This window comes from Castor canadensis, chromosome 14, assembly GCF_047511655.1.
Source record: "Castor canadensis chromosome 14, mCasCan1.hap1v2, whole genome shotgun sequence".
Classification (NCBI taxonomy): domain Eukaryota; kingdom Metazoa; phylum Chordata; class Mammalia; order Rodentia; family Castoridae; genus Castor; species Castor canadensis.
In genome coordinates, this window is record NC_133399.1 from 67,943,266 (window position 1) to 67,966,953 (window position 23,688).

Here is a 23,688-nt window from a genome sequence, read left to right on the forward strand (position 1 = left end):
CTCATTTTTTAATTACATTCAATCCTCTGGTTTGCTCAACTAGTCTTTAGTTTCATAATTAATTCATTGATTCAACACACTTATTGAAGGCTTCTAGTGGTGACCAGGAATGAGAACATTTTTCTAAATTCTCAGTTTTTTGCTTATTTGTTGTATTGTTTATTTTCCTTAAACTTCTAGAATTTTACTGTCTACTCATTTTTGTTGTCTGGGATCAACCATTTGGGGTAGTTGGTTCAGCCAATGGTAGTCTAACTGTTGATCAAGATTTTGGAGCAACCTCTCACATGAGATAAGCCAGTGGTTTCTATGCTTAAGGGCTCCCCATTCTATTGGGGATATGCAGTCATGGGAGGGTTTGTGGGATTTCTCTGCCCCACAGCACGTATTCAGTACTTTGGCCTGAGAATAACTGCAGCTTCTGGTTACTGCCAAGTCCAAGTCGGGCAGGCAGAACCCAAATGGTCTAGCTGTGTCAAGCAAAGCCGCCACGGGGGAGTTTGACAAGACTCTCCCCTAGTTTGGGGTTTTCCTATAGCTGCTTTCATTAAGCCCATAGTCCTCCATTTCTGTAAAACCATGCTTTTCCTCTAGTCTTATGCACCAGATTTCATGTCTGTATTTAAGAAAATCCTCAAAAGCGCTGGTCAATTGTTGAGATTGACATTCCATTTTCTTTCCTGTTTTGGAATTTGGGGAGGAAAAGGAGGCAGAGGTATCTGCTCTGTCCAACTATCTTGTTTAATTTCCTTCCCTTCTTTTTTTTATTTTTTTTTTTTGTGATACTGGGGTTTGAACTCAGGGCCTCATGCTTGCTAGGCAGGCGCTCTGCCACTTGAGCCACTCCACCAGCCCTCCTTCCCTTCTTAACCAGTCTATTTTCATTTATGTTCAGTGGCCAGCCTATGACCCCTTAAATCTTAAATCTGTGTGTACTGCTAAACACCTGTCATAATACTCAGGAGAGAGTTTATGTATTTATTTCAGTTACTTCTTAAGTGTTGCAAGCAAAGTGTAGGAAAGCACTATGGATTTCAGAGTTCTCCTACCTGAGTGAAGGTATCTGACTTGGACCTGGAAGAACAGGAAGAATTGGACATGTAGACAGATATATAAACTTTGGCTTGAAATATTGAATTCATAACAGAATTTAGGCACCTGAAGTGGTAAAGGAAAAAGTCCTGTGATTCATTTACTCTTTCTTTTTAAATAAAGTGTATGGAATATATAGTGAGAAAAATTTCACAAAGAAAAAAACAGGCATAGGTAGAATAACTGTTAGAGATCATTTGTCACAAAATTAGTATCAAATAAGACCCATAAATTTCCACTGGTGTGTGCATACAGAATATACTTATATGAAAATCACTTAATGCCCATTTTTGTGCGTGTTTGTGTACACAATTGTCCATTATTCTTTGAAGGATTCAATATCAGGTAACTTCTTTTGCCATCTAATGTATTTTGAGGAACACATTGGTGAACTCTTCATTTATACTAATTCCCTGTTTAACAGGTACTTAGTAGTTTTTTAATTATAAGAAAGTTTAATCTCACACTTCAGAAAGTATTGATAAGGTATTGGGAAAAGGCCCACTCTTTAGGTGTTTTCTGCAGAAATATTGAGCAGATTCTCAAATGGTATAATTGTGGGGTGAATGTGATTTTATTTTAAAAAATCAGTATTAAAAGATGATTTACTATATCTAGAAAATCTTAGCTGGGAAATTAGAAGCAGAAACAGTCAGTCTGTGTAACAAAGAGATATCTCAAGACATCTTTATTCTAAAGGGACAGTGGCTTTTAAAAGGTTAAAAAACAGTGCATTTGAGGATGATTCTAGGACCTGAAGCTTCCCTAAGACATTGCATTCAAAAACACGTTTTCAAAAAATGTGTTTTGAAAATTACAGCTTACGTCCTATGTCACAAAACAGCAAGCAAAACTTACTATATGTACTTTGGTTCCTCTATTGATCTTTTTATGGCACTGATCTAAAATTTAAGACAACAATTATTATGAATTTAGCTTTTATTCAAAATTAAATAAGCAAAAGCAAAAATTTTAAGAAACTTACAAATTACTTACATAAAAGAAAGTTAATAGGGACAGTCACAAATTTGCAAACAAATAATTACAAAAGTATCTAGGGCAGCATGAATATAAACCATGTCACAGCATGGTAATCTGTGATATGAATAAGGCATAACTAACATTTGCACCAAGACCAGAATTTAAAAACAAAACAAACTGTAAAAGCTTAGTTCTACGTTAAGCTTCTTTTCTTTCCTCAGATCCTTAGTGAGTTTATAATATGTAAGTTTTTAAACAAACGCATCATGTCAAACTATAAATTACACAGACAGGCAGTTAATATGAAAAGCCCCCTAAAATGTACACGCTAACGGGTACTGAATCAAGCTTTCCACTTACCTTTATGTACAATGAAATGTAAACCATATTTTCACAGTTTTAAGTGTTTTATGGATAGACGCACAGTACCATGTCAGGTTTGCAATTGTTCCTGAAGACTGGCTCTAGGTTCTGCATCCAATGTCTTTCAGCCACTGGGATGCAAATATTTACATAAACAAGAAACTGTGTCATAGTCAATGGTCAAGACAGTTCAGCAAGAGCAGTATTTCCAACAAAAAATACTTTATATGTACCATATTTTATACACTTGTGCAAATATAAGCATTAGGACAGATAATCTGAGGCAAATTCAATTTGCAAAAACTTGTATCACTACTGTTGTAAACTTGGGCAATAAATGACCCTCGGCAAGTTCAGCTCTCTATGGCTTTTTTCTTTTTTTTAAATCTTAAAGCCAGAGAAAAAGCACACATATTACCCACACACGCAAACACACGCAGACAGATAAACACACACACACACACTACATACATACATATACAGAGTACTAGGTTCATTTTAGACTATGGTACATAGTGCAACTTTATCACAATGTAGAGGTTTAACACACATTTACTGCGTGTTTTACTGTGCAAGTTATTAGTGGTCTAAATCCTAGTTGAAGGTATTCATTTGCAGATCCACAAGATTCAGGAGGTTGAAGAAAAATGTTTTGTTACATTTCTTAAACCAGCACTGGATGTGCAAAGGCAGCGGACAATCTGGCATCAACACAGCCAGATTAGGATAGCTTAAGTAAGATCCAAGCAGGTAGTTACTTGGACTGGTCTCTAGAAAAATAGGTCAGTATATGTTGTATCTTTGTCAACCGGTCCTCCAAAGACTTCATTGACAATACTGACAGCTGATACCGAGGGTCCACAGGAAGAACCGCGAGAAGCCACCAACACCACGCAGGTCCATTAGGAGTTATCTAAAAATCAATCAACAGTTCACAGCGTTAAGAAAACAAGTATCTATGTAACAGTAACAAACCACTGAAGAGCTACTAACTTACTTGTACTTTACTATGTGCCAGGTGCCATTTTGAATTCTCTTAGCAATTATGCAAGGCAGGCTATTCCTACACCTAATGTAAATGGGGAAACTGAAAATGGCAGATGCAATGCAATTGTCCATGATCTCTCAGCTCCTGTGTGGCAGAGCCACAATCCTGATCCAGATGTGACTCTGCAGTCAATGCTTTTCCTCTGTATTGCGCTGCCTTAACATATGGTTTCTCAGTCTCAGGCTACTGACTGTCATTTGGGGCCAGACAATTCCTTTGTGTTGTGAAGCTGTCCTGTGCATTGTAGTCCCTTTAGCAACATCTCTGAACTCCATCCACTAGATGCCAATGGCACTGCTTAGGTTGTGACAGCCAAAAATGTCTCCAGACAATGTCAAATGTCCCATGGGAGCAAAACTATTCCTGGATGAACTGCTTCCCTTAAAATATGTATTTACTGCATTAGGAAAAGTGAATTGATATTTAATTTAAAAAACTGTGGAATCCTAAAAAAAAAAATAGTAAGAAAAAAGTCTTAGTTTCTAGTTTGGTTTGAAAAATAACCTATTTCCAGCAAAGAAGTCCCTCTGATGTTGCAAGGTAGACTACTGGCTACAAAAACAGCTATAAATTTATATCAAAGGATTTGTAAGACACATTTATTGCACAGTAAATTGCTTTTCACTGGACTTGAAACATGAAGTTGCTGAATGACAATAGGATGGTTTCAATAAGCTCCCTTTAGAGCCAAATTAGATCTCTACATTTGTGTGTTGTCTAGTCTCAACTCAGTGTCACTACCACTCCGGCTTTGGAGATGCTAGAAACTGTTTCTGAGAGAATCTCCTCCTCCATGTGCCAATGGGTTAGACTTGGCTAACGAAGGCATTCATGTGAGATGCAGAAATTGGAAAAGAGATGGTTATACTCTGGAGACTGTTGTGAAGTGTGGGCAGCAGCTTTTCAGAGAATTCTTGGAAACCACCTGCTTCACTGCTGCAGACTGGTAGGGACTCCCTGGAATTCCTAAAATTATAGCTGCTTCTCTATAAGTTCTTGAAAAGCACTCTGCTTGACTGTTCCAGATGATCTGTGATGAAACACCCCCTGATCCTGATAGAGATATCCCTGACCTTCACTCCTCTAGTCTCCAACTGTTGTATGAATTCTATGTACTGCAATAAACTCTCCATTCCTGGAATATATAGAGTGGCTGCTTTTGTTTCCTGACTGAATCTTGATTTATATGATGTCAGTTACAGAAAGCGTAGCAGAGACCTAGGTAATAAGATGAGGGTAGAGAAAATGATGGGGAAGAAATGTTGAATTTTTGTAAAAGCTGTTTTTTTAAAGATTTAAAATTCATTTATTTGATTTTTTCTTATGAAAGCCTATTTCTATCATGTTTAATCAAATCCAAGTATCCAGGATGAAATAAACCAGAGGTGGTTGCTGGCGACATACTAGACACAGAATGAGTACTGGCTTCAGTTTGGAGATGGCCTGAAGTTGAAATTTCAAGTTCAGGTGAAGGATTCAATTGAAATTCAGACAGACTTAGACCAATCTTTGAAAAGTGAAATGAGAGGCTGTATGCATCAGTCAGATCTATTATCACTCCATCTTCACTTAATTATTTACATCCATTCTTCTATGAAATTTGCCACCTTCTGACCACAAATGCTTCATTTAATTCAATTCAAAATGCCTATGCCTAAAAATTGTTTCTCTGATGAGTCAGATTTTCCAAGACAGGAACTCGTCTTTCATGCCTCTTGCAGTGCCTGCTGCACAAACCTGCAAGCACAAAAAGTACCTAATACATTCATTAGGTTAAGCTTAAGTGTCAGCACCTAAGCAAGACCTTAGGAATAATAGTTTCATAATGAGTAAAGTATTAAACATGGATTAATTAAAAATGTAACATTCTCTCCCCCTCGTTTTTTTTGGTGGGACTGGGGTTTGAATGGGATTAATTAAAAATGGATTGGAGTTGTGGAATAAAGTGTTGCAGATAGATGGAAAAATGAGAAAAGATTTCTTTTTAAAGTGCAGAAAATGGTACATCTCTCAACCATCAAAAGAAAAGCAGCAACAGCTGACAGGCTGGAAGGCACAGTTGTCTCAGTCATAGTTTAATCAATAGTAACATCCCATTTTTAATCCATATTCCTTCTTCTGAAAGCCCTCACATAAGAACTTTTCCCCTCTCTGTATTGCCTCCTACAGGCATCTCAGCTGACAGCCATTTCTGTTCTCTGCCATATAAATATAGTGGACACCATAGCACTATGGAATACCAGCTTAATTCTATAGACAGGGTCAAAACAAATGCTATAAAAAGGAAGATAAAAGGAGAAACTTAAAAAGTTGTTAATTTAGGTTTACAAAGACGTGAGACTACTGGAAACAATATAAAAGTCATCCTACCTGAAGGTTTTCCTCCCTCGCAGGCATTGATCCAAAGTGCTGGAGGATTTGGCTTCGAAACCTGTCTCTTAAATTCTGAAACCAGCTGCAGGCCTGAGAGTACACCGAATCATGAAGCTCTCTGAGATTCTTCATCTCATCTCTATTCTCAATCTAGAAAGACAACAGTCAATAAGATGTGTCCAGTCTCCCTGTGCACATCACCAACCCTACAGAAATGCAAAAAACAGGGGAGCCAGGTATGGTGGTTCACACCTATAATCCTAGTACTCAGGAGTGCTAAAAGATGGAGAGTTCCTGGCCAGCCAAGGCTATATAGGGAAACCCTGTCTCAAAAACAAAAAAAAAACAAAAACAAATAGAGAAGAAGCCAGGGATGGTGGCTCAAGCTTGTAATTCTAGCTACCTGGGGATACAGAGATAGGAAAGATCATAGTTCAGTTCAAAGCCAGCCCAGGCAAAAATTTCTGGAGACCCCCATCTCAACCAGTAAAAGGCCAGGTGTGGTGATATGCAAGTCATCCAGGCTTTGTGGTAAGCATAAACAGAAGGATCAAGTTCCAGGTCGGCTTGGGCATAACGCAAGACCCTATCTCAAAAAATAACCAAGGCAAAAAGAGCTGGGCGTATAGCGTAAGTGGTAGAATACCCGCCTAAGCAAGTGTGATGCCCTGATTTCAAACACCAGTACTGCCAAAAAAGAAAAAAAAAAAAAAAGGGAAAATACCTATTTTACTTCTAGATTATCAGAGAGTCTTGTTCTTATGCTGTCATTTCATATTTTATGCCCCATAAAGTACTAATGGGACCAACTAAAGAAATACAGCAAGGTCTGGCCTCCACCAAACCTTGCTGACTTAGCAGTACAGTATCACAGAGCTCAACTGATATCCCCCCCAAGTGGGAGGAGTAATGTTGAGAGTGAGTTCTGGTTCAAGGGTTTACACAGATTTGGACTTTCTTTTGTCTAGAAAGCAGAAGAACACAAAAGAAGAAGACAGCTGCTTCAATAAAAGAATATGGGCAGATAGGGTACGGACCACATGGCAGAAAGCTCTAAGAGGAGGAGGACAAGCATAAATAGTACCTTTTAACAAGGAAATAGGTCAAAACACAAAAATAAGCAAATAAAAAACAGCAACAAGTAAGTTGGCATACAAAGATGGTAAATCAAAAGAGAATAAATTATGCAATGCCTGACTTCTGCTGTAAAGGATAAGGTAAGCCTTTGGTGCACCCTTTAGACTACTGACTCACCAAATGGCAAAATTAAATACATCCATCTTCCAGCCTGAGATACAGAAAAGGAGTCTCACAGAACACATTTGGAAGATCTAAGTTAATTCATCCATCTTACATCGATTCCTTTAACACACATACACTTACATTCCATTTGCTACGTGCTAGGTAGTACTCCATTACATTAATTCATCTCAACAAATAGCAGGCTGACTCAGCCTTTTATACCTCCAGGATGACTAATACAAAAACAACAAAGTGACTCTGAAAAGATTTTTGAAATATAAAAGACTATAGCTCACAAGATAGAAAAGAATACATTTTTTACTTTTGAAAAACACAGAAATGAAAATTCAAACTAACCTTTAGAAAGCATCTGTATTTTGCATTACTTAATATCACAAAAATATTTTAAAAGTGGCATATTTAAAAATTATTAAAATGGCCAATTTTATGTTATGTGTATTTTGTCAATAAATTTTTAAGAAGAAGGTAGAGGGTGATATAACTGAAGAATTCTTGTCATGGAATGTCTATACAAGATTTAATTGCCAAGCAAGAAATAAATTTGTGACTTGTTAAATAATTTAAAAAGACAAAAAAAATGCAACTGCATTTATACCCTTACAAAATTTAAGGAAACAAACCATGAGTTCTATTAAACAGGAATTATGTGTCTGAGATGGATAATGGAAACAGAAATTTTAAAAGCAAACTTTTAAGGTTAAGAACTTTATTATAACAATAAAACAGAACTTAAAATTCTATTACAGGCTCAAAAAAATGAAATTATTAAAATAAGAAAAAAAGATTTTAATATAAAAAACAAGTTTGAGAAGCTTTTCCAGAATAGACAAGAAAATCCCTGTAAAGGCTGATACAAGAAAAAAATTACTGGACAGTCCTAAGACCGCAAAGACACAGATAATTCAATTTTCTAAACATGGTTTCAATCTGCTACTCTATTGTGCATGAATATTTATAGTTATATACGTTTATAACATACTCAAGGCATTTTGCCATCAAACCAACACATGAAGATGCAAACTTACCTAAAATTAAAAAAGGATTATTAGTTTTACAAAGAACATTGCCTTCAGCAAATGATTCCATTAACCAAGCATGCCTAGGGCACAGACTAAGTCAATCAACTCAAATTTTCAATTCACACGATACTTTTATCCTACTGCACAGAGCAAAGAATCCCCATGGCATCTTTATAATAAGATAGGACAGGCAATATGAGGTCAATTAAGTCCATTACCAGAGAGGTGATATGGTAGAATGATAAAGCATAAAAGTCAGAGTCAGATTGTTGTTAGACTACATCTGGAATTTTGGGCAAATTAGCACCTCTGAATTACACTCTTTTTCATCTGTGAACTATTCAGAGTTAAGAAAATTCTAGGAACTAAAGTTTGTGAAAATGCCTAATGCCAGCCAACAGTCAATAAATGTTGACTGAGAGGAAGGGTCTAAATAGATTAATGAACAAGTGAAAACACTTATTTACTTATTTATCTATTTATCTATTTATTGGTAGGAATAGGGTTTGAACTCAGGGCCTCATGCTTGCTAGGTGGATGCTATACCACTTGAGCCATCTATCAGTCCTTTTGGCAATGGTATTTCAGAGGTAGGGTCTTGCTTTACAACCACCAGCCTGGACATTATCTTCCAATTTGTGCTTCACCATGTAGCTGGGATGACAGGCACACACCGTCATGCCACAACGATGGTTAAGATGTACTTTCGCAAGCTTTTTGCCCAGGCAGGCTCCAGCCATGATTCTCCCGATCTCTTATCTCCCAAGTAGCTAGGATTACAGGCTTGAGTCACTGTACCCAGCAAAGGTCAATGTTTTTATGCCTTCCCCAAAGAAATTGCCTTCAAAATTTGATATTTATAATATCACAAATCAATTTTCTGGTGCAACTAATTGTAATTGGTAAACCAGATTCTGGAAACATCAAAGGGCCACATTAACCAACCCTTTCCAAAGTTTTGCCATAACCCTACTTGGGTTAGATAATATCAACACATATATTAATAGTGCTTGATTTGTGATGCCCTAGAATTTTAACACAGCATCCAACAATATTTATTTTATCATTAAAGTTATCTTTGACACAGGAATAATCTTAATACATAGAACAATTCTTAAAGTATGTATTTACCTTTAAAACAGATTTCCATCTACTAATTATATCAGCTTTGATTTACCAATAAATTCAGTAAGACAAAGCAGAGATTAGCAATCTTTCAAAACCAAGGTAGACTGAAAGTTCAATTTAGTAACTGTTATTGGAAGTGACTACTATCCACACACACACACACATACACGTTACATATATACACGTGCAGCCTAGGGACCATAATGCCTGGCATTCTGTAGAAATAAAGAGGATGTAATTTCTAGTCTCCCAAGTTATCCTGAATACACAATGACTCAAGAACAAAGTAAGAAAAAGGTAATTGCAGTTAATTCTCCTAAGTAGCAGTGATGAGGGTCTCTGATAGGAAGAACTATTTCATGTGTCTAGAAAATATCAGCCTGTATGCTGGCACCAATCCTCAGGACACAGTAGACCAGAATATGCTGCTAGAAAGGAACATTTTCAATACCTGAACATCTTCCAGATATTCAATGTCTGCAGTGCAATATCCATCTTTCATTCCTCTTTTTAATACCCTAAACCTCTTTCCTCCAACTGTATCAACCACAGATCTTCCATCAGGTAGGAAATGTACATTTCTAATTTGTAACATACAGCCATAATCTGCAAAACTGAAAGAAAAATCTACTTAGTATCAAAGCTCAAGCTTCAGTATACAAGTTTCCATTTCTGCTTAAAGAAAGTTCCAATGTAAATGTAGGTATTTAAGTTCACAAAGAGCCTACCCATTTTGTGTATCGCTGACACACATCCCAAACTGCTTGGTTCCAGTCTGCATACTTCTTCGAATCATTAACCTATATCTTGGCTCAAATACATGAAGAGGGCAAGGCACGGTGGGGTAGGCCATAGTGCAAACAAATATTGGAACATTCTTGGTCAAGCTGAAGAAAAAGAAGTTTCACTGTCATAAATCAGAGCATGTAACAAAAATAGGTGACGTTTACAACAGTGATAAATTAATGTAAAAAATCGATTCTGAATCAAGTGACTTTAATTCCTGCAAAAACAAGAATCAGCATCCTCTGCATTAGGGTCACACTGATGCAATATTGATATTAAAATGTTTTTGTGATCCTTTTATTTAAAAGAAAAAGCATGACTTTTCAGAAACCAGGTTGTCATACAAAGATGTATCTTTATAAACCAAGAGAATTTATTAGAATAACTTACATTAAAACCTATTTACAATACTTGTAACATAGGACAGAGTTAATAGCTTTTATCCACAAAATACTAATAGTTACTTAAAGCTAACAATAAGAAAAAATGAGTTCCTACAGTAGACAAAAAATCATAGGCATTAAGATAACACTTTCTCCAGATACCTAAAATGATGTAACATTTCTCACTGCCAGATTGGTAGATAGTAAGAAATGATAAAGGCAATGCCCAGTTTTGGCAAAACTTATACAACCAATATAAGAAAAACTGGTAGTGTGGGGGCAGTTTGAAAAAAAGTAAAGCATACAAAAGAAGTACTTGGCACTATATATCAGAAACCTTATGTTTTGGGTAGGAAATGTTCATGTTCTTGGAATCAACAGGCTTCTTTTTTAGAAATAACCCTACAAGTACCCACAAATGTTCACTATAGCACTGTGGATAGTGGCCAAAACTTTGAAGCAAAAGGTGGAGGAAAGTAAATTAGCGCATATCCTAAAATGGAATACTATGCTTTCCAGTAAAAGAGGACATGTACAACAGTGTACTAAAGAAAAGAGGGAGTTACAGAATAATATGATCTCATTTTTGTTTAAAATGTATTCATATCAAAGTCTGGAAGGATATGTACCTAAATGCCCTTTAGATTTCAGCTTTTCTTCTGCTCTTTTCCAGTTTTTCTGCCAATCCACTATTAACTACTAATGTAAATATAATATTTAATATAAACATGTTTAAATAAACAGCCCCACTGGTAAGCAGCAAGAGTCCCTCTGGCTTCTCTCCACCAATTGAGCTCTTCAGGTGACAGAGCTTCACTTCCCTCACTTGTATCACTCTTTTGAGGGTTGTCTGGTTGATCACCATGCTGGAGATTTCTAAAGCATGTAGCTTTCTTAAATCTAGCCTTTTCAGTGTTGATCATAAAGGGTCATAGTCCTCACATCAGAATATTTTCCATCATAAAACTTCACAATAGCATACCAGTTCTGTGCAAAGACAAACTACTAACAATTTCTGTAAAAGGAAAGAATGGAAATCTGTCTTCTATGGAAGGTCCTGGGCCTACTGAAGGCATTTCAAAGGCACACACGGAAAGGAAAACTCTACGGGTACAGCTTACTTCTCTTGAGAAAGTAAGAAGAGAAATATAAGTGGTTTAATTTATGTTTGGAAAAACAGAAGCAAAAAGTTGTGAAATAAAAACAAGTACAATTTAATGTTGTTCTTTAGCATTTTCAATTAAAAGAAAGTGAAAGAAAGAATGAAGAAGTTAAAAACCTGTGAAAGAAATTCAGAGAGACCCAAGAGACTGGTCAAAGAAGGAAAAGACATTAAAGGAAAAGAAGGGCAGAAAAACACAAGAAAGAAAGATGCACAGGACAAGCAAAGCTGGGCAAATCTACCCAGCTCGGATCAGCTGCTACGCAACCAATGGTGGAATGTGCTACTAAGTCCCAGTCATGTCCAGGTTTTCCCCCTGGCTGATACTCAGCTCTGCTGCCAGCCAGTATTTTTAGTAAGGATTTGGCCCCTAAATTACTCCTTTAAACTTCATCTTTGGTCCCCTTTTCAAATTTCTAGTTAGCTAAAAAGCCCTTGCTAACATAGGTCATTTGTTCTCAGCTTTCTTTCTGCTCCACCAAGACACCTGAGAGCTGCTGCTCCCACCTGTGTTAACCTCTCCATCTTCTACATCTATTCCATTGCCTGATGTTACTGCAGGAAAATCCTCTCCCATCTCAGCCCAAAGAGCTGAGTTGCTAACTCCCTACAGAATAGCTGGACACTACCTATTAAGCTTTTATAAAATTCTGTCTTCTGAAAACAGGAGAAGCTAACCAGTATTTGTTTAAAATATGCCTTTGCTAGATTGAGGTGACAGGATCCAGCTTACTGTGGGAAGGTTTCTCTTCACTATTTTCAATGGTAGTACTTCATAATTTGATTAATTTTTATGAGAAGAAACTTACTGTGAGAGTTCAGCAGTTTCTTCATCATATATTTTTTTTCTCTCAGACAGTTCATCAGGCAGATACTTCACTATTAATTCTTCCAACAGCTGTGTGACACAGTACCTCCTATCTGCTAGATACTAAAAGACAATATTATTTTACATTCCAGTAAAAGTTTTCCTACAGTATAAAACAGGCAAAACAGTTTAGCTGAATATAAAGCCTTTATTACATATTTACACAGTGGATTCTGGGTAAGTTTAGTTAGTGAGGAAACATTACAAAGGATGATGCCACATAGGTGAACCTGTCTGAGGCTCTGTGTCAGAGCATTACGATAGATTCATGGTTGCCAACTCTAACCACACTCTCTTTGTAAGACCACTTCTATGATCACAAATCCTCATGGGCAGCAGTCAGCCCTGACCCTGCCAGCTCCAACAACAAAGGGCAATTTTCACCCCACAGCATATAGTACCAAAACTGTCATTTTAACTGAGAAACAAAAAGAAGAGGATGAAAAAAATAAGGTATTTGTCATATTTTTAAAAAGCAAAACAATTCTTTTTTTGGGCCCCATTTTCAAAGGCAAACTCTAGATAATTTTGTTCATTTTGTTCTTTGAGACAGGGTCTCGCTATGTAGCCCAGGATGACCTGGAACTTGGGATCCTTTTTCCTCAGCTTCCCAAATGCTGGGATTACAGATATGTGCTACCATGCCCGGCTTTTTAAGATATTTTTTCTTTTAAGTTTTCCTACCAATATTACTATCATTAGGCCTTACCAAGATATTCTTTTCCTGTATGATCCATCCCTGCAATTCTATATAAAATGGCACATTTGTGTTTCTCCCTAAATACTCTGATAAACTGTTATCACATGCATTTTTTTTGTTTCTCTATTCCAACTGATAAAAGCCATCTATCTCATTCCTGCCTATGAAAAACCTATCTATCCTTCAAGGTCTGGTTTCAGTTTATCAATTTTCTAAAATGAAGCCTTCCTTAGTTACTTTTGTTATCGCATATTTTACCACCCTCTGTACTGAATTATATGGATACAGAGATGTTATATCTCTGTAATCAAGGTAAAAATTGCCTACAGCCAGAGACTAGTCAGAGTGTGTGCACAGAAAATGCCTCGAACTTATTTATTAAATATAAGTAGTGAGGAAAACCTCTTGTGAGAAAAATCATAGGGCAAAAAAGAAGCCATCTTTTAATCTGTAAAGCCAGCAAAAATCAGGGTGTTGTCAATATCCAATGAAGGATTAGGGAATGTGGAAGCTTGGGAAAGTGGTTATAGATGTGGTTTTGGAACTGGAGTATGAATTGAGACTTGCTAAAATATGGATTGCTGAGTCCCACCCTGGCAATTCTATCTAGTGGATCTGGAGTGAAGTCTGAGTGTCTGCACTCCTAACAAGCTCAGGTGGTACAGAAGCAGCTGCTAGTCAGGGAAACACATTTTAAGAACCACTGGGCTCTAAAGTGGAGAAAAGTACCCTTGAGCAGATAATACATACACAGAAAACAGTTTGTCAAAAGATCAACCAAATTTCAGATACTATAAAAGCACTACTCTTATCATTTTCTTTTAAATTTATAAAGAGATGCTTGAGACTTTAATGCCTGTGGGGAAGTATGACCTCTCTACATACTGACGAAGTCTAAATCTGTGTAACATTTTTGGGAGCTAGGCAATATGGCAATTCACTTTAAGAGCTTTGTAAATATATATTCTCTGGTCTAGTAATTCACCTCTCGGGAATTTCACATCAAAGATGCGTCCAATCATCAACTTAAAATGATGTTCATATATTACATACAATAAAAAAGAACAACAAATACACCCAGTAATAGGGAAGTGAGTATTGTACTATTTTGCTGCACTAAAAAGAAAATCATGTCTTTAAAATATATTTAAGTGGAAAAAATGAGGACAACAAAATGCAAGTAGAAAAATATAACATGTAAAAATATTATTTTTAAAAATTGGTTATTATGTGTATTTAGATTTTACAAATGATATTATACAGGATGCCTTCAAAGTTAGAAACACAATAAACATTTTTCAACAGAATGCTAGTTATATTTTCAGGTAATATGTTTAGTATGTTTTTCTTCAAATGTCAAACATTTTTTAAGACAAAATATCTCTAAACAAGGGCAATGGATCTAAGAGTTAATCTGGAAAAAAAGCATAATTATACTAGAATATCTAAAAAGTTTGGAAATAGCATGTTTAGAGTGTCTGAAAACATTGAGCAAATTAGTTGAAAACGTAATTGGCAAACTCTTTAAGAAGATCTTTCACTTAGGTTTCCTGACTTTGTGAACATTTTGAATATGGTTTTGTTTTACATATTAGGTTGGCATGTACATAAGACACATATCAAATGTAACAACGTTATATGTTATCATGCATATTTTTCTGTAAACAATACTAATCACCACAGACAGAATCACTTTCCCACCCATGTGCCCCCTGAAGTTACTACTTGGCATCACAAGCCTGGAGCTGCATCTTCGTTGATCTCCAGTCACTCCAGCGTGATTGAGAGAGTGCTGTCTTCCCCGGGGACAGGTGACACCACTGACATCTAGCAATCTTCCTATCACAGGTTACTAGCGCAGATCACTGACTCTAAGAGAAGGGGTATGGGAAGCTAGGCTCCCCGCTTTGATTTTCTACAACTGTACAAACCAGGGTGGTAACCAGTAGTCACAACGCCTCCTTAAGATTAAGTTAATTAAAATTAAAACTGTAGTTCCTCAGTAACAGTGGCTACAACTGAAGGCTAAACAGTTACATGTGGCTAGTGGCTCCCATATTAGATAGCAAAAACATAGCACATTTCTACCAAGTGCAGAAAAGTTCTACTAGACAGAGTTGTTTTAGATATTAAGAGCTAGAACAGGCCTCAAATCTGGTCTACCACTGAGGGTGGGAAGCAATGCAAGAGGGTTTCCCTAATACTGTCATCATTAAAAGTGAACTCGCCCTGACCAGGTAACCAATTCTACCTCCTTTTGTTTAAGAAAGTGAAGTAGAAGGGCTTGGTCTCTAGGATCTATTTACTTGCCCCTACTCTCTCACTTTAATTTTTCTCCAACATTAACATATGGGTGATAAAACATTGTCTTTTTTTAGCCACTTAGCATATATGATTAACTCATTTTAAACATAATAATCATTATTTCTATGGCTGCACAGAAATCAAACCATGTTTACAAACTCAAACCCAACAATCTCATGCTAATACAAATATTTACCTCTTTTAAGCTTTCTTTGCAAAGGGGACAATAGGGTGCATGATCTAAACAACGTTCAAGACAATTCTTACAGAATGAATGTCCACAAGGGGTTGTTACTGGCTCAAAAAACAACCTGAAATCAATGAAAATACATGTTAGTTTTCACATTAAACTACACACTGGAAAAGTTTCAACTAATAATGGAACCCTAACAATAATCTCTTCTGAGAGGAGGAAGAAGGAGGGCCTGGTGAGTAAGAGAAGAAGGAAAGGGCAGTGGTCAGTGTAACTGTTACCCTCCTGAATCTTTATAAGTTTTCAATCAACAAAGGAACCCGAGGTGCCTTGCCCAGGGCCTAAGGCTGCTCTGACTAATGGAAGAGCCACAATTTGGCTACTAAGCACTTGAGATATGGCTAGTCCAAACTGAGACAAGCAGCAAATATAAAATAAACACTAGATTTTAAAGACTTAGTGTAAAATAATATGGCATATGTCATTAATAATCATTAGTTTTGGATAGCCTCTTGATTCTCATTTTATCATCAACTTAAAAAGAGTTCTTAATAGTCTTATAAAAGCATTACTATATAAAATTCAGTTTTTAAAAAAGAATAATCTGGTCAGACATGGTGGCACATGCCTATAAACCCAGGACTTGGGAGGTAGAGCAAGAAGGATGATGGGATGAAGGCCAACTTGGGATACATAGCGATAGTCTCTTTCAAAATCCAAACCAAACAATAAACATTACTGATAAATCATAAAGAACTATTAGGCTTGATCCTAGATGTGATTCTCATGGAGAAATGCTGATTTTATTTACTTTGTAACTATTTCCTGAAACATGGGCCTTCTGCATTGTCTAGAAATACAGTTAGATTTATAGGTACTTTAGAAATCACCTAGTCTAATCCTCTCAACTTACAGATGAAGAAACCAAGGCTAGAAATTAAGGGACTTGCTCAGGAATGTAGCTAGTTACTCCAAGCATAGTGTGACCAGCCATAGGCCTCTGACTCTTCTGAAACCTTGATTCCACCTCAATTAATGGAAATGAGAAAAGTTCTTTCAAAACTTTGCGTTTTAGAAACCTAAGTATTATGCATAATGGAAATCCTTACCCAAGGTTACTCTAAAAGGATTTTATGGTTAATATAAATAAGATAGAATCATATTCATAAAATATGTAATTAGATTCTTACTCAAATTTGAAAGATTGGCTCTATCTACGTTTCAATAATAATATCTGTAAATTTCATAGTGCCTTATGACTTCCAAGATTGTTCGTATACTTAAGCCACTGGATTGTCACAACACTGCAGTACAGGCTAGGCAAATGTTGACACAACTTTTTTGTTTATTTTTTTGGCAGCACTGGAGTTTGAACTCAGGGACTCATGCTTGCTAAGCAGGCACTCTAACCACTTGAGCCACTCCACCAGCCCTGACACCACTTTTTAAATAAGGAAAACTAAGGTTCAGAGAGATTCAGTTATTTGGCAAGGTGTGAATGGTTAAACCTAGGACTAAGGCTTGTATTTTTTGACATTTAGTCCAGTATTTTGTTACTTTATATTGCCTAATATTACCTTCATCTACACCATATTATATTTATTTTAATATATGCATCTTCAATAAAACTGTATATATTTACCTCATGCAGAGAGAACACTCAAAATCTGAGACATCTATTAATTCTTCTGGGATGTCACCATAAGCAAATGAAAACACACAGACTTCATTGGAAATTTCTATTCAAATAAACAGACAGGGTTTTCTTCTTTAGGAAAATGTTTTAAAGGCCATTCCAAATAAATTAGTTCATGCAAGTATAGTGAAACTTTTACCTCCTTGTTTTTTAAGCTTATTTCTTCCATCTTCACTTACAATCGCATCCTGTTCCAAGAGAGACAACTTTCTTTTCAGCAGAACACCTTTTTCCTGGGTAGAGAGTAAAGGTTCTGAGGACACCCTTTTCAAACAATCCTCTCTGGCAGGCATTTCACTTGAATGTATAGCCTGTGCTGACTGAGCACGGTTTAAGCTTCCTTTGACAGGCTCTGAAGTATCCTCTGGTCCTTCTCCATTCTACAGAAATATAATGAACAAAAGTAACCCTACTTCTTCACTAACCTTTATTCTTCTCACCAACAATTAAACTGAAACGAAATTTCAATTCCTTATAATGCTCATTTTACTGCTGACTCGACGGCACTCACTTTTAATTTTAAACCCTGACAAGGAAATGATTTTCTGCCAGTATGTATACAACCCTAGCTACCAAGCTTACTCATTGCGAGGTTTAAAGCAATCACGCTAATGTAGTTCTTACACACAGTAAAGTAAACATAAATATAATGGTCAATATATTCTAAGAGACTAAAAGTTTTCTGACAGTTAAGTTACCTAAAATTGTGATTAATGAGCAAACACTTTGCATAAGAAGTTTTAGAATGAAGGAAAGGCTACAGATAAAAACCTATTAAGAGCAGACAGGGAATAAACATTTAAATAGGTTCTAGTGCTTGAAACTAAGAAAGTGAAGATCTTAACCTGTAAAGAAAAAGATGTGCTGAGCCCATGATAATCTCTTCTCATTCCTTACCTGCTCTGGGCCAAGAGCACCAGGAGAGTGAGACTCTTGCATTACTGATGGAAAACCAAAAGGTTTATTTTTAATACATGGTAAGGAACTCCAGGAAGATTCCTTCAGGCCTTCTTTTACGTTTTCAGGTGATAATAAATCACATAAAATCTGTAAGAAACATTATAAAAATAATGGAAAACATAATATTAGGTTAAGAATAACAATATAAATTTACCTAATATTTAAGAATTTTTAGGAAGTTTGTAGAAGACATTATTTTTAATGGGACAAGAGAAAGACAGGTTAATTAACACACTAAAAATCTCACAAAACCAATGTGTACCTCAATGGGAACAAATCACCTTAAAAAAAAGATTCAAAACTTTGAAAGGCAGGCACGGAGTGACCTGAGGAGTACCCAACCAAGGTAAAAACTAGTTTCTTAATGTAAGGATTATAAAGGAAAGAGAGCTTAAAAGAAGTAGAAAATATTTACCTGAGAATTAATGAGCCCTAACCTGTCAAAATAGTGCCCAGTGCACACCAATGTGTATTTTCAGGTTGGACTTGGAGTGTTGAAGTAGTTATATGAACTAAAGAGTCTGAACCTTTACACAAAATACTAAACTTTCGTGTATTTACAGTAAATTTAGCCTACCACCGAACAGCTAACCTGTGTGGGCAGTGAGTGTCAAGCGGGAGCTGCCCTGTAACAACGCTACACATGAAGATTCAAACTTTCTGATTACAATCAGGAATAAATCTAAAACTCTTAAAGAAACAGAGTAGGTAAAGATCAGGGGAGAACCTGGCTAGAAGAAAATGAAAGGGAATCTGATTATTTTTTCAGTTGTTCAAAAAGCTGTATTGTATATGTACAGCAGAACATTTTTTAAAATCTAAATTTTAGCTGTACTATCTCTCAAGTACACAGAAAGCAGAATCACCCAGAAATTAGAAAATGGAAGTATATACAATGCAAATAAATGTGTGCATCTTTGCTAGGTATTTAAGCAATACCCACTTACAATGAAACATGTCTGAGAGCTCTAGCACAGTGGTACAGTACTTGCCTAGCATGTACAAGCTCTGAGGTTTGATCCCTAGCACTACAAAAAATAAACATTAAAAAGTCTGTATACATTTTCACACTTCTTTTGATTTAAAAATGTATTAAGCACACACCTACCCTAGAAGCCAATGATTCTACTCCTAGGTATTTGCCAAATAGATTTAACAATGTGTGTCTAGGAAATGAGTTGTACAAGAATATTCAAGGTTGTCTGAGTGGCTCAACTGGTACAGCACCTGCCTTGCAAGTGTGAGGACCTGAGTTTAAACCCCAGTAAGGACAAAAAAAAGAAGAATATTCATAACAGCTTCACTCATAACACTAAAAAAACTAGAAACAACTGAAATGAAAATTATTACTAACTGAATACTATGATATAGTATGTGCATATAATGGAATATTTGATCAATAAAAGAAAGAAAAAATTTCAAGATTAGTATGTCAAGGAAAAAAAGAAAGAAAACAAAACTAGTGTGTATACGGAATGAGTCCATGTATGTGATAGAAATCTGAATAGCTGCCTGTGGGAGCACAGTCTGGAGAATTTACTGTTATGGAAACAGTCTCTATGTTGATGGGGTGCTATCACAGTACTGAATGTATTTCTCACTGAACTATAAAGTTCAAGCATTTTATTATATATACCTTATATCACAACTTACAGAAAAGCATACTGAAGAAAAATATTTTAAAGCATCATTTGTTTTATATTTGCTTGACCTGATTAACCAGAAAACAAGTAACTATAGTCATCTGAGCATGTCAGCAGCATGGAAAATATACCACTATAGACTGATTAAAAGTTTGTCGTCTCACGAGGAAAATAATGGTAACAAATGTGGAATAGTCAGAAAACAGACAATAGTAAACTTTTTTTTATGAAAAGAGTGGGCTAGTAGAATGACTGGGACTCTGAATTTGCATTAGGGTAGATTTTTCTTCCAAAATTGTTCAAAGACCCTACTCTTTCCAGATGTTCTGTGCATTAGTTTGATTAGAAGTAAATGTTATTTTTCATGGAGGCATATTAAAAACTCTAATAAATTCTGAAGAAAGCTATTTAACTTGGCTTAAGCTAGTATTTCCTCCAGAGTCATTTGATTGAGGAACTCTCCTCACTCCTTCCTCCTCTCTCTTTTTTAAATTAGCAACTACTGATACAACACAGAACAAATTGTTGAAAATGATATGGGGCAACACTACTGGCAACCATGGAAAGTAAACAAAATTTAGACCTGAAGTGAAATGTAAAAGGCAGGTCTATAAAGATTCCTAAGCAAGAACATCTGACAGAAATGTTTAATTAAGGGCCCTTAGTCAGATTCAGATTGAATAAAGTACATACTTTGAGATTGAATATCGTTTTTTTTTTCTCCTGAAATGCTTGGTTTAAAATGCTTGGGACCAAAATGCTTATGATATTTTGATTTTGGAGTTTTTGCATATACATCATGAAATATTGTGGGGATGATATCTAAGTCTAAACAAGAAATCCATTTATGCACACCTTATACATATGGCCTGAAGTAATTTTACACAGTATTTTAATGCTCCTGTGTTTTGACTATATCCAGTCACATGAGGTAAGGTATGAAATTTTCCACTTTTTTTTTTCATTTTTCTTTTATTATTCATATGTGCAAACAAGGCTTGGTTCAAATTTTCCACTTATGGCATGATGTCATGCTCAAACAGTCTCAGATTTTAAAGCATTTCAGATTTGGGTTTTTTAATTAGGGATGTTCCACCTGTATTAGGGACCATCTAAATCAAGTAAACAAAAATGTTGCATTAAAATATCTGTGAATGAAATGTTTTGGTTTCATCAAGAACGCAGTAAGCATGTAACCTGAAAACTGCTTGTCAAATTGCTCCTCAGTTAGACTTATTCACTTCTTACAACACTCCTATTTCAATTAATTAGCATTAAAAAAAAACCTGTGTCTAGTGCTGCCTTGAACTATAACAGTTGGTAAACTGATTACCTTTTCTACTTGTAGCTTTGCAGGTGCAAAATCTTCATCAAGGGCTAAGCATTGAAGAAAAAGTTGTAAGGCGTCACCTAAAAAGCCAGCATCCTGGAGTACTTTCCCTTTCCTGAAGTAGACCTTCAACAAAAGCACACATAAAACCTTTCTGTGTAGAACTGCCTTTTAAGAAAATCATGATTGAGAAAAAAAAAAAAAGCCTACTCAGAAATGCCAATGCCTAAACTGAATATATCTGAGAAGGCCAAAGCATCTCAAAGGTTGTCTATCTATTACCTTGAAGAAGCACTAATGGGAAACTGAGGCCCAGACAATAACTTGACTAAAGTCAAAAATACATGTTCCCTCAATTTCAAATTACCGATTTAAAGATTATTGATTTAATAAAAGTCATTTGAGGGGAAGAGGAAATAATGTGAAATTTACTGACTAAGATGCATCAAGATTAAAAAAACATTAAAATGTGAAAACATTCATCTTAGAATCAGGGCAATATGGTATATGTTTGTGCCTATAATACTCAAGAAAGTACTCATAGACATGGTACTTTTCATAAATCCTTATATTGTCTTTTTTCTCATTCAGAAGTTCAAGATTTACAACAAAAGTTGGTTGGCATTGTATTAAATACCACTGATAAACCAAAAATTCACTTTATGGGTTGGTCCATCAACAAAGTGTCAACTGGTGATCTTCAAAAATAACTTACACATGTGATTAGAATAAGGTTTTTAGAAGTCACAGAACCATCAGCATTAACATTAAAAGAGCCTAAGGAATGTTCTGTTAGTTTTTTAGCTACCATTTAAATGGATGAAGAAAACCACATTTCTAATTATACCACTTCAGTGGTAAGTCCAGAGGGTTCTTTCCTTTTAAACAGTCTTAAAGCTGTTCACACCAACCAATGTGCTGTTATTCTTAATATATATTTGCTTTGTACTAATCAGTTATGCCATCAGGGGATTTGTGTCATTTTCCTCATTACTGTATAATTTTTAGAGCATCCTTACTACCCTGTCCTCAAAAGCACAGTTTTGAGTGGAGAAGGGGGAAAGTCACATAAAAGAGCAACTTCTAGCTTAAAGACTATGTATGGGAGACAGCCCTCAAAAAAAAAAAAAGAAAATTAGTAAACCAAGTAGTTGTTATATTTAAATGTATATAAAAATTCCTCAAGTCTTTTAAAAACCATATGGCATCCATTTGTCCATGTGTATATAAATTTACTGTCTAATCACATGCTGTCATTTTAATTCCTCAAACAGCTTTCCAGCCTTAAGGACCTATGCTCTTTCCATCAACAAACCTTCACTGGGTCCATTCCACCTTTAAAAATCATGAGTTGTGTTTCTTTGTAAAAATTTTGTATAACATTATCTTTCTTTTCTCTGTGTCACAAATTGTTTCTTCTTTATTTATGAAACAAAGGTTTTTATCATTAAAAGCATTTTTAGATGATACAATTTACTCAAAATATTGATCTAGATTTCTACAAAGCTATATATTTTATTTGGAGACAACCATCCATTTTGTTACAACTTGTAACCATAATTAAGTTCCCTATAGTTGACACTAAAATTTATGCAAATGTAAAACAGTAATTTTACCTCAGGCCAATTTGGAAGTTGAAAGAGAACTGCATTTAAATCTTCTATGGCTGCTTTAAACTCCTGGAGACCAGCATAGGATTCTGCTCTGTAAATTTTTAGAGTCAGGTCGCTGGGCTCTGAAATAAATATTTTACAAGGATATGATGATTTTAGAAAGATGATTGTATGATCCTCAAAAGATTATCATAGTAGTTTAAGAAATGACTTGTGATTCCAGAGTCAATAACTACCAGAATGAAGTTTATAAGCCAAGTACAGTCTAGGTACAACACATCTGCATATCAAATCTTACCTAGAAGTTTTATGAAATCATAAGATTATTTCAGTGGAGGGAATTTTTGTTCTTACGACTACTGAAAATAGTAGTCTCTCATGTTTAGAAGATTTTCCTTTTTTTCAAATTTAATCATATGTTTTACATTCTAATTTCTAAATCCTCCTTTATAAAAATGACCCCTACTGTGAACGAAGTCCCAAAATGACAAGGGCCTGACCATGACTCAATCTTATGACAGTTTATAGTGATCCTGATTCTCGAGGAAATGAGCTGATCAGAATCAGCTTCTAAGAGGTCAAAATTTTAATTCCTGCCATTAATAAGAATTGTACTGGGCCATAATTTCAAATACTCTTGGGGAAAAACTTTATTGTTAATTTCACCATTGTCTACTTCTGTACTTGAGAAACCATATTATTGTCCAATGGCATTAGGAATTTCAGACTTATTACTGATGTAGATGTCCAGGACACACAGGGTGGATATGAGGACTAGTAGGG

General features: G+C 35.7%; 1 protein-coding gene across 2 annotated transcripts in view; it reads right to left on the bottom strand.

Annotated features, from left to right (window-relative positions):
- Positions 1 to 2,013: 2,013 nt before the first annotated feature.
- Positions 2,014 to 23,688, bottom strand: part of Lonrf1 (LON peptidase N-terminal domain and ring finger 1) — a 37,824-nt gene continuing 16,149 nt past the window's right edge. For both annotated transcript variants that reach the window (XM_074054710.1, XM_074054709.1), the window contains exons 2-12: positions 22,909 to 23,027; positions 21,296 to 21,418; positions 18,257 to 18,406; positions 17,499 to 17,739; positions 17,306 to 17,402; positions 15,667 to 15,781; positions 12,408 to 12,529; positions 9,996 to 10,154; positions 9,719 to 9,881; positions 5,855 to 6,007; positions 2,014 to 3,349 (exon numbers count right to left, since the gene is read on the bottom strand). In XM_074054710.1, coding sequence (XP_073910811.1) covers positions 3,191 to 3,349; positions 5,855 to 6,007; positions 9,719 to 9,881; positions 9,996 to 10,154; positions 12,408 to 12,529; positions 15,667 to 15,781; positions 17,306 to 17,402; positions 17,499 to 17,739; positions 18,257 to 18,406; positions 21,296 to 21,418; positions 22,909 to 23,027 — 1,601 coding nt within the window. In that variant the 3' untranslated portion in view covers positions 2,014 to 3,190. The remainder of the gene's footprint in view (positions 3,350 to 5,854; positions 6,008 to 9,718; positions 9,882 to 9,995; positions 10,155 to 12,407; positions 12,530 to 15,666; positions 15,782 to 17,305; positions 17,403 to 17,498; positions 17,740 to 18,256; positions 18,407 to 21,295; positions 21,419 to 22,908; positions 23,028 to 23,688) is intronic.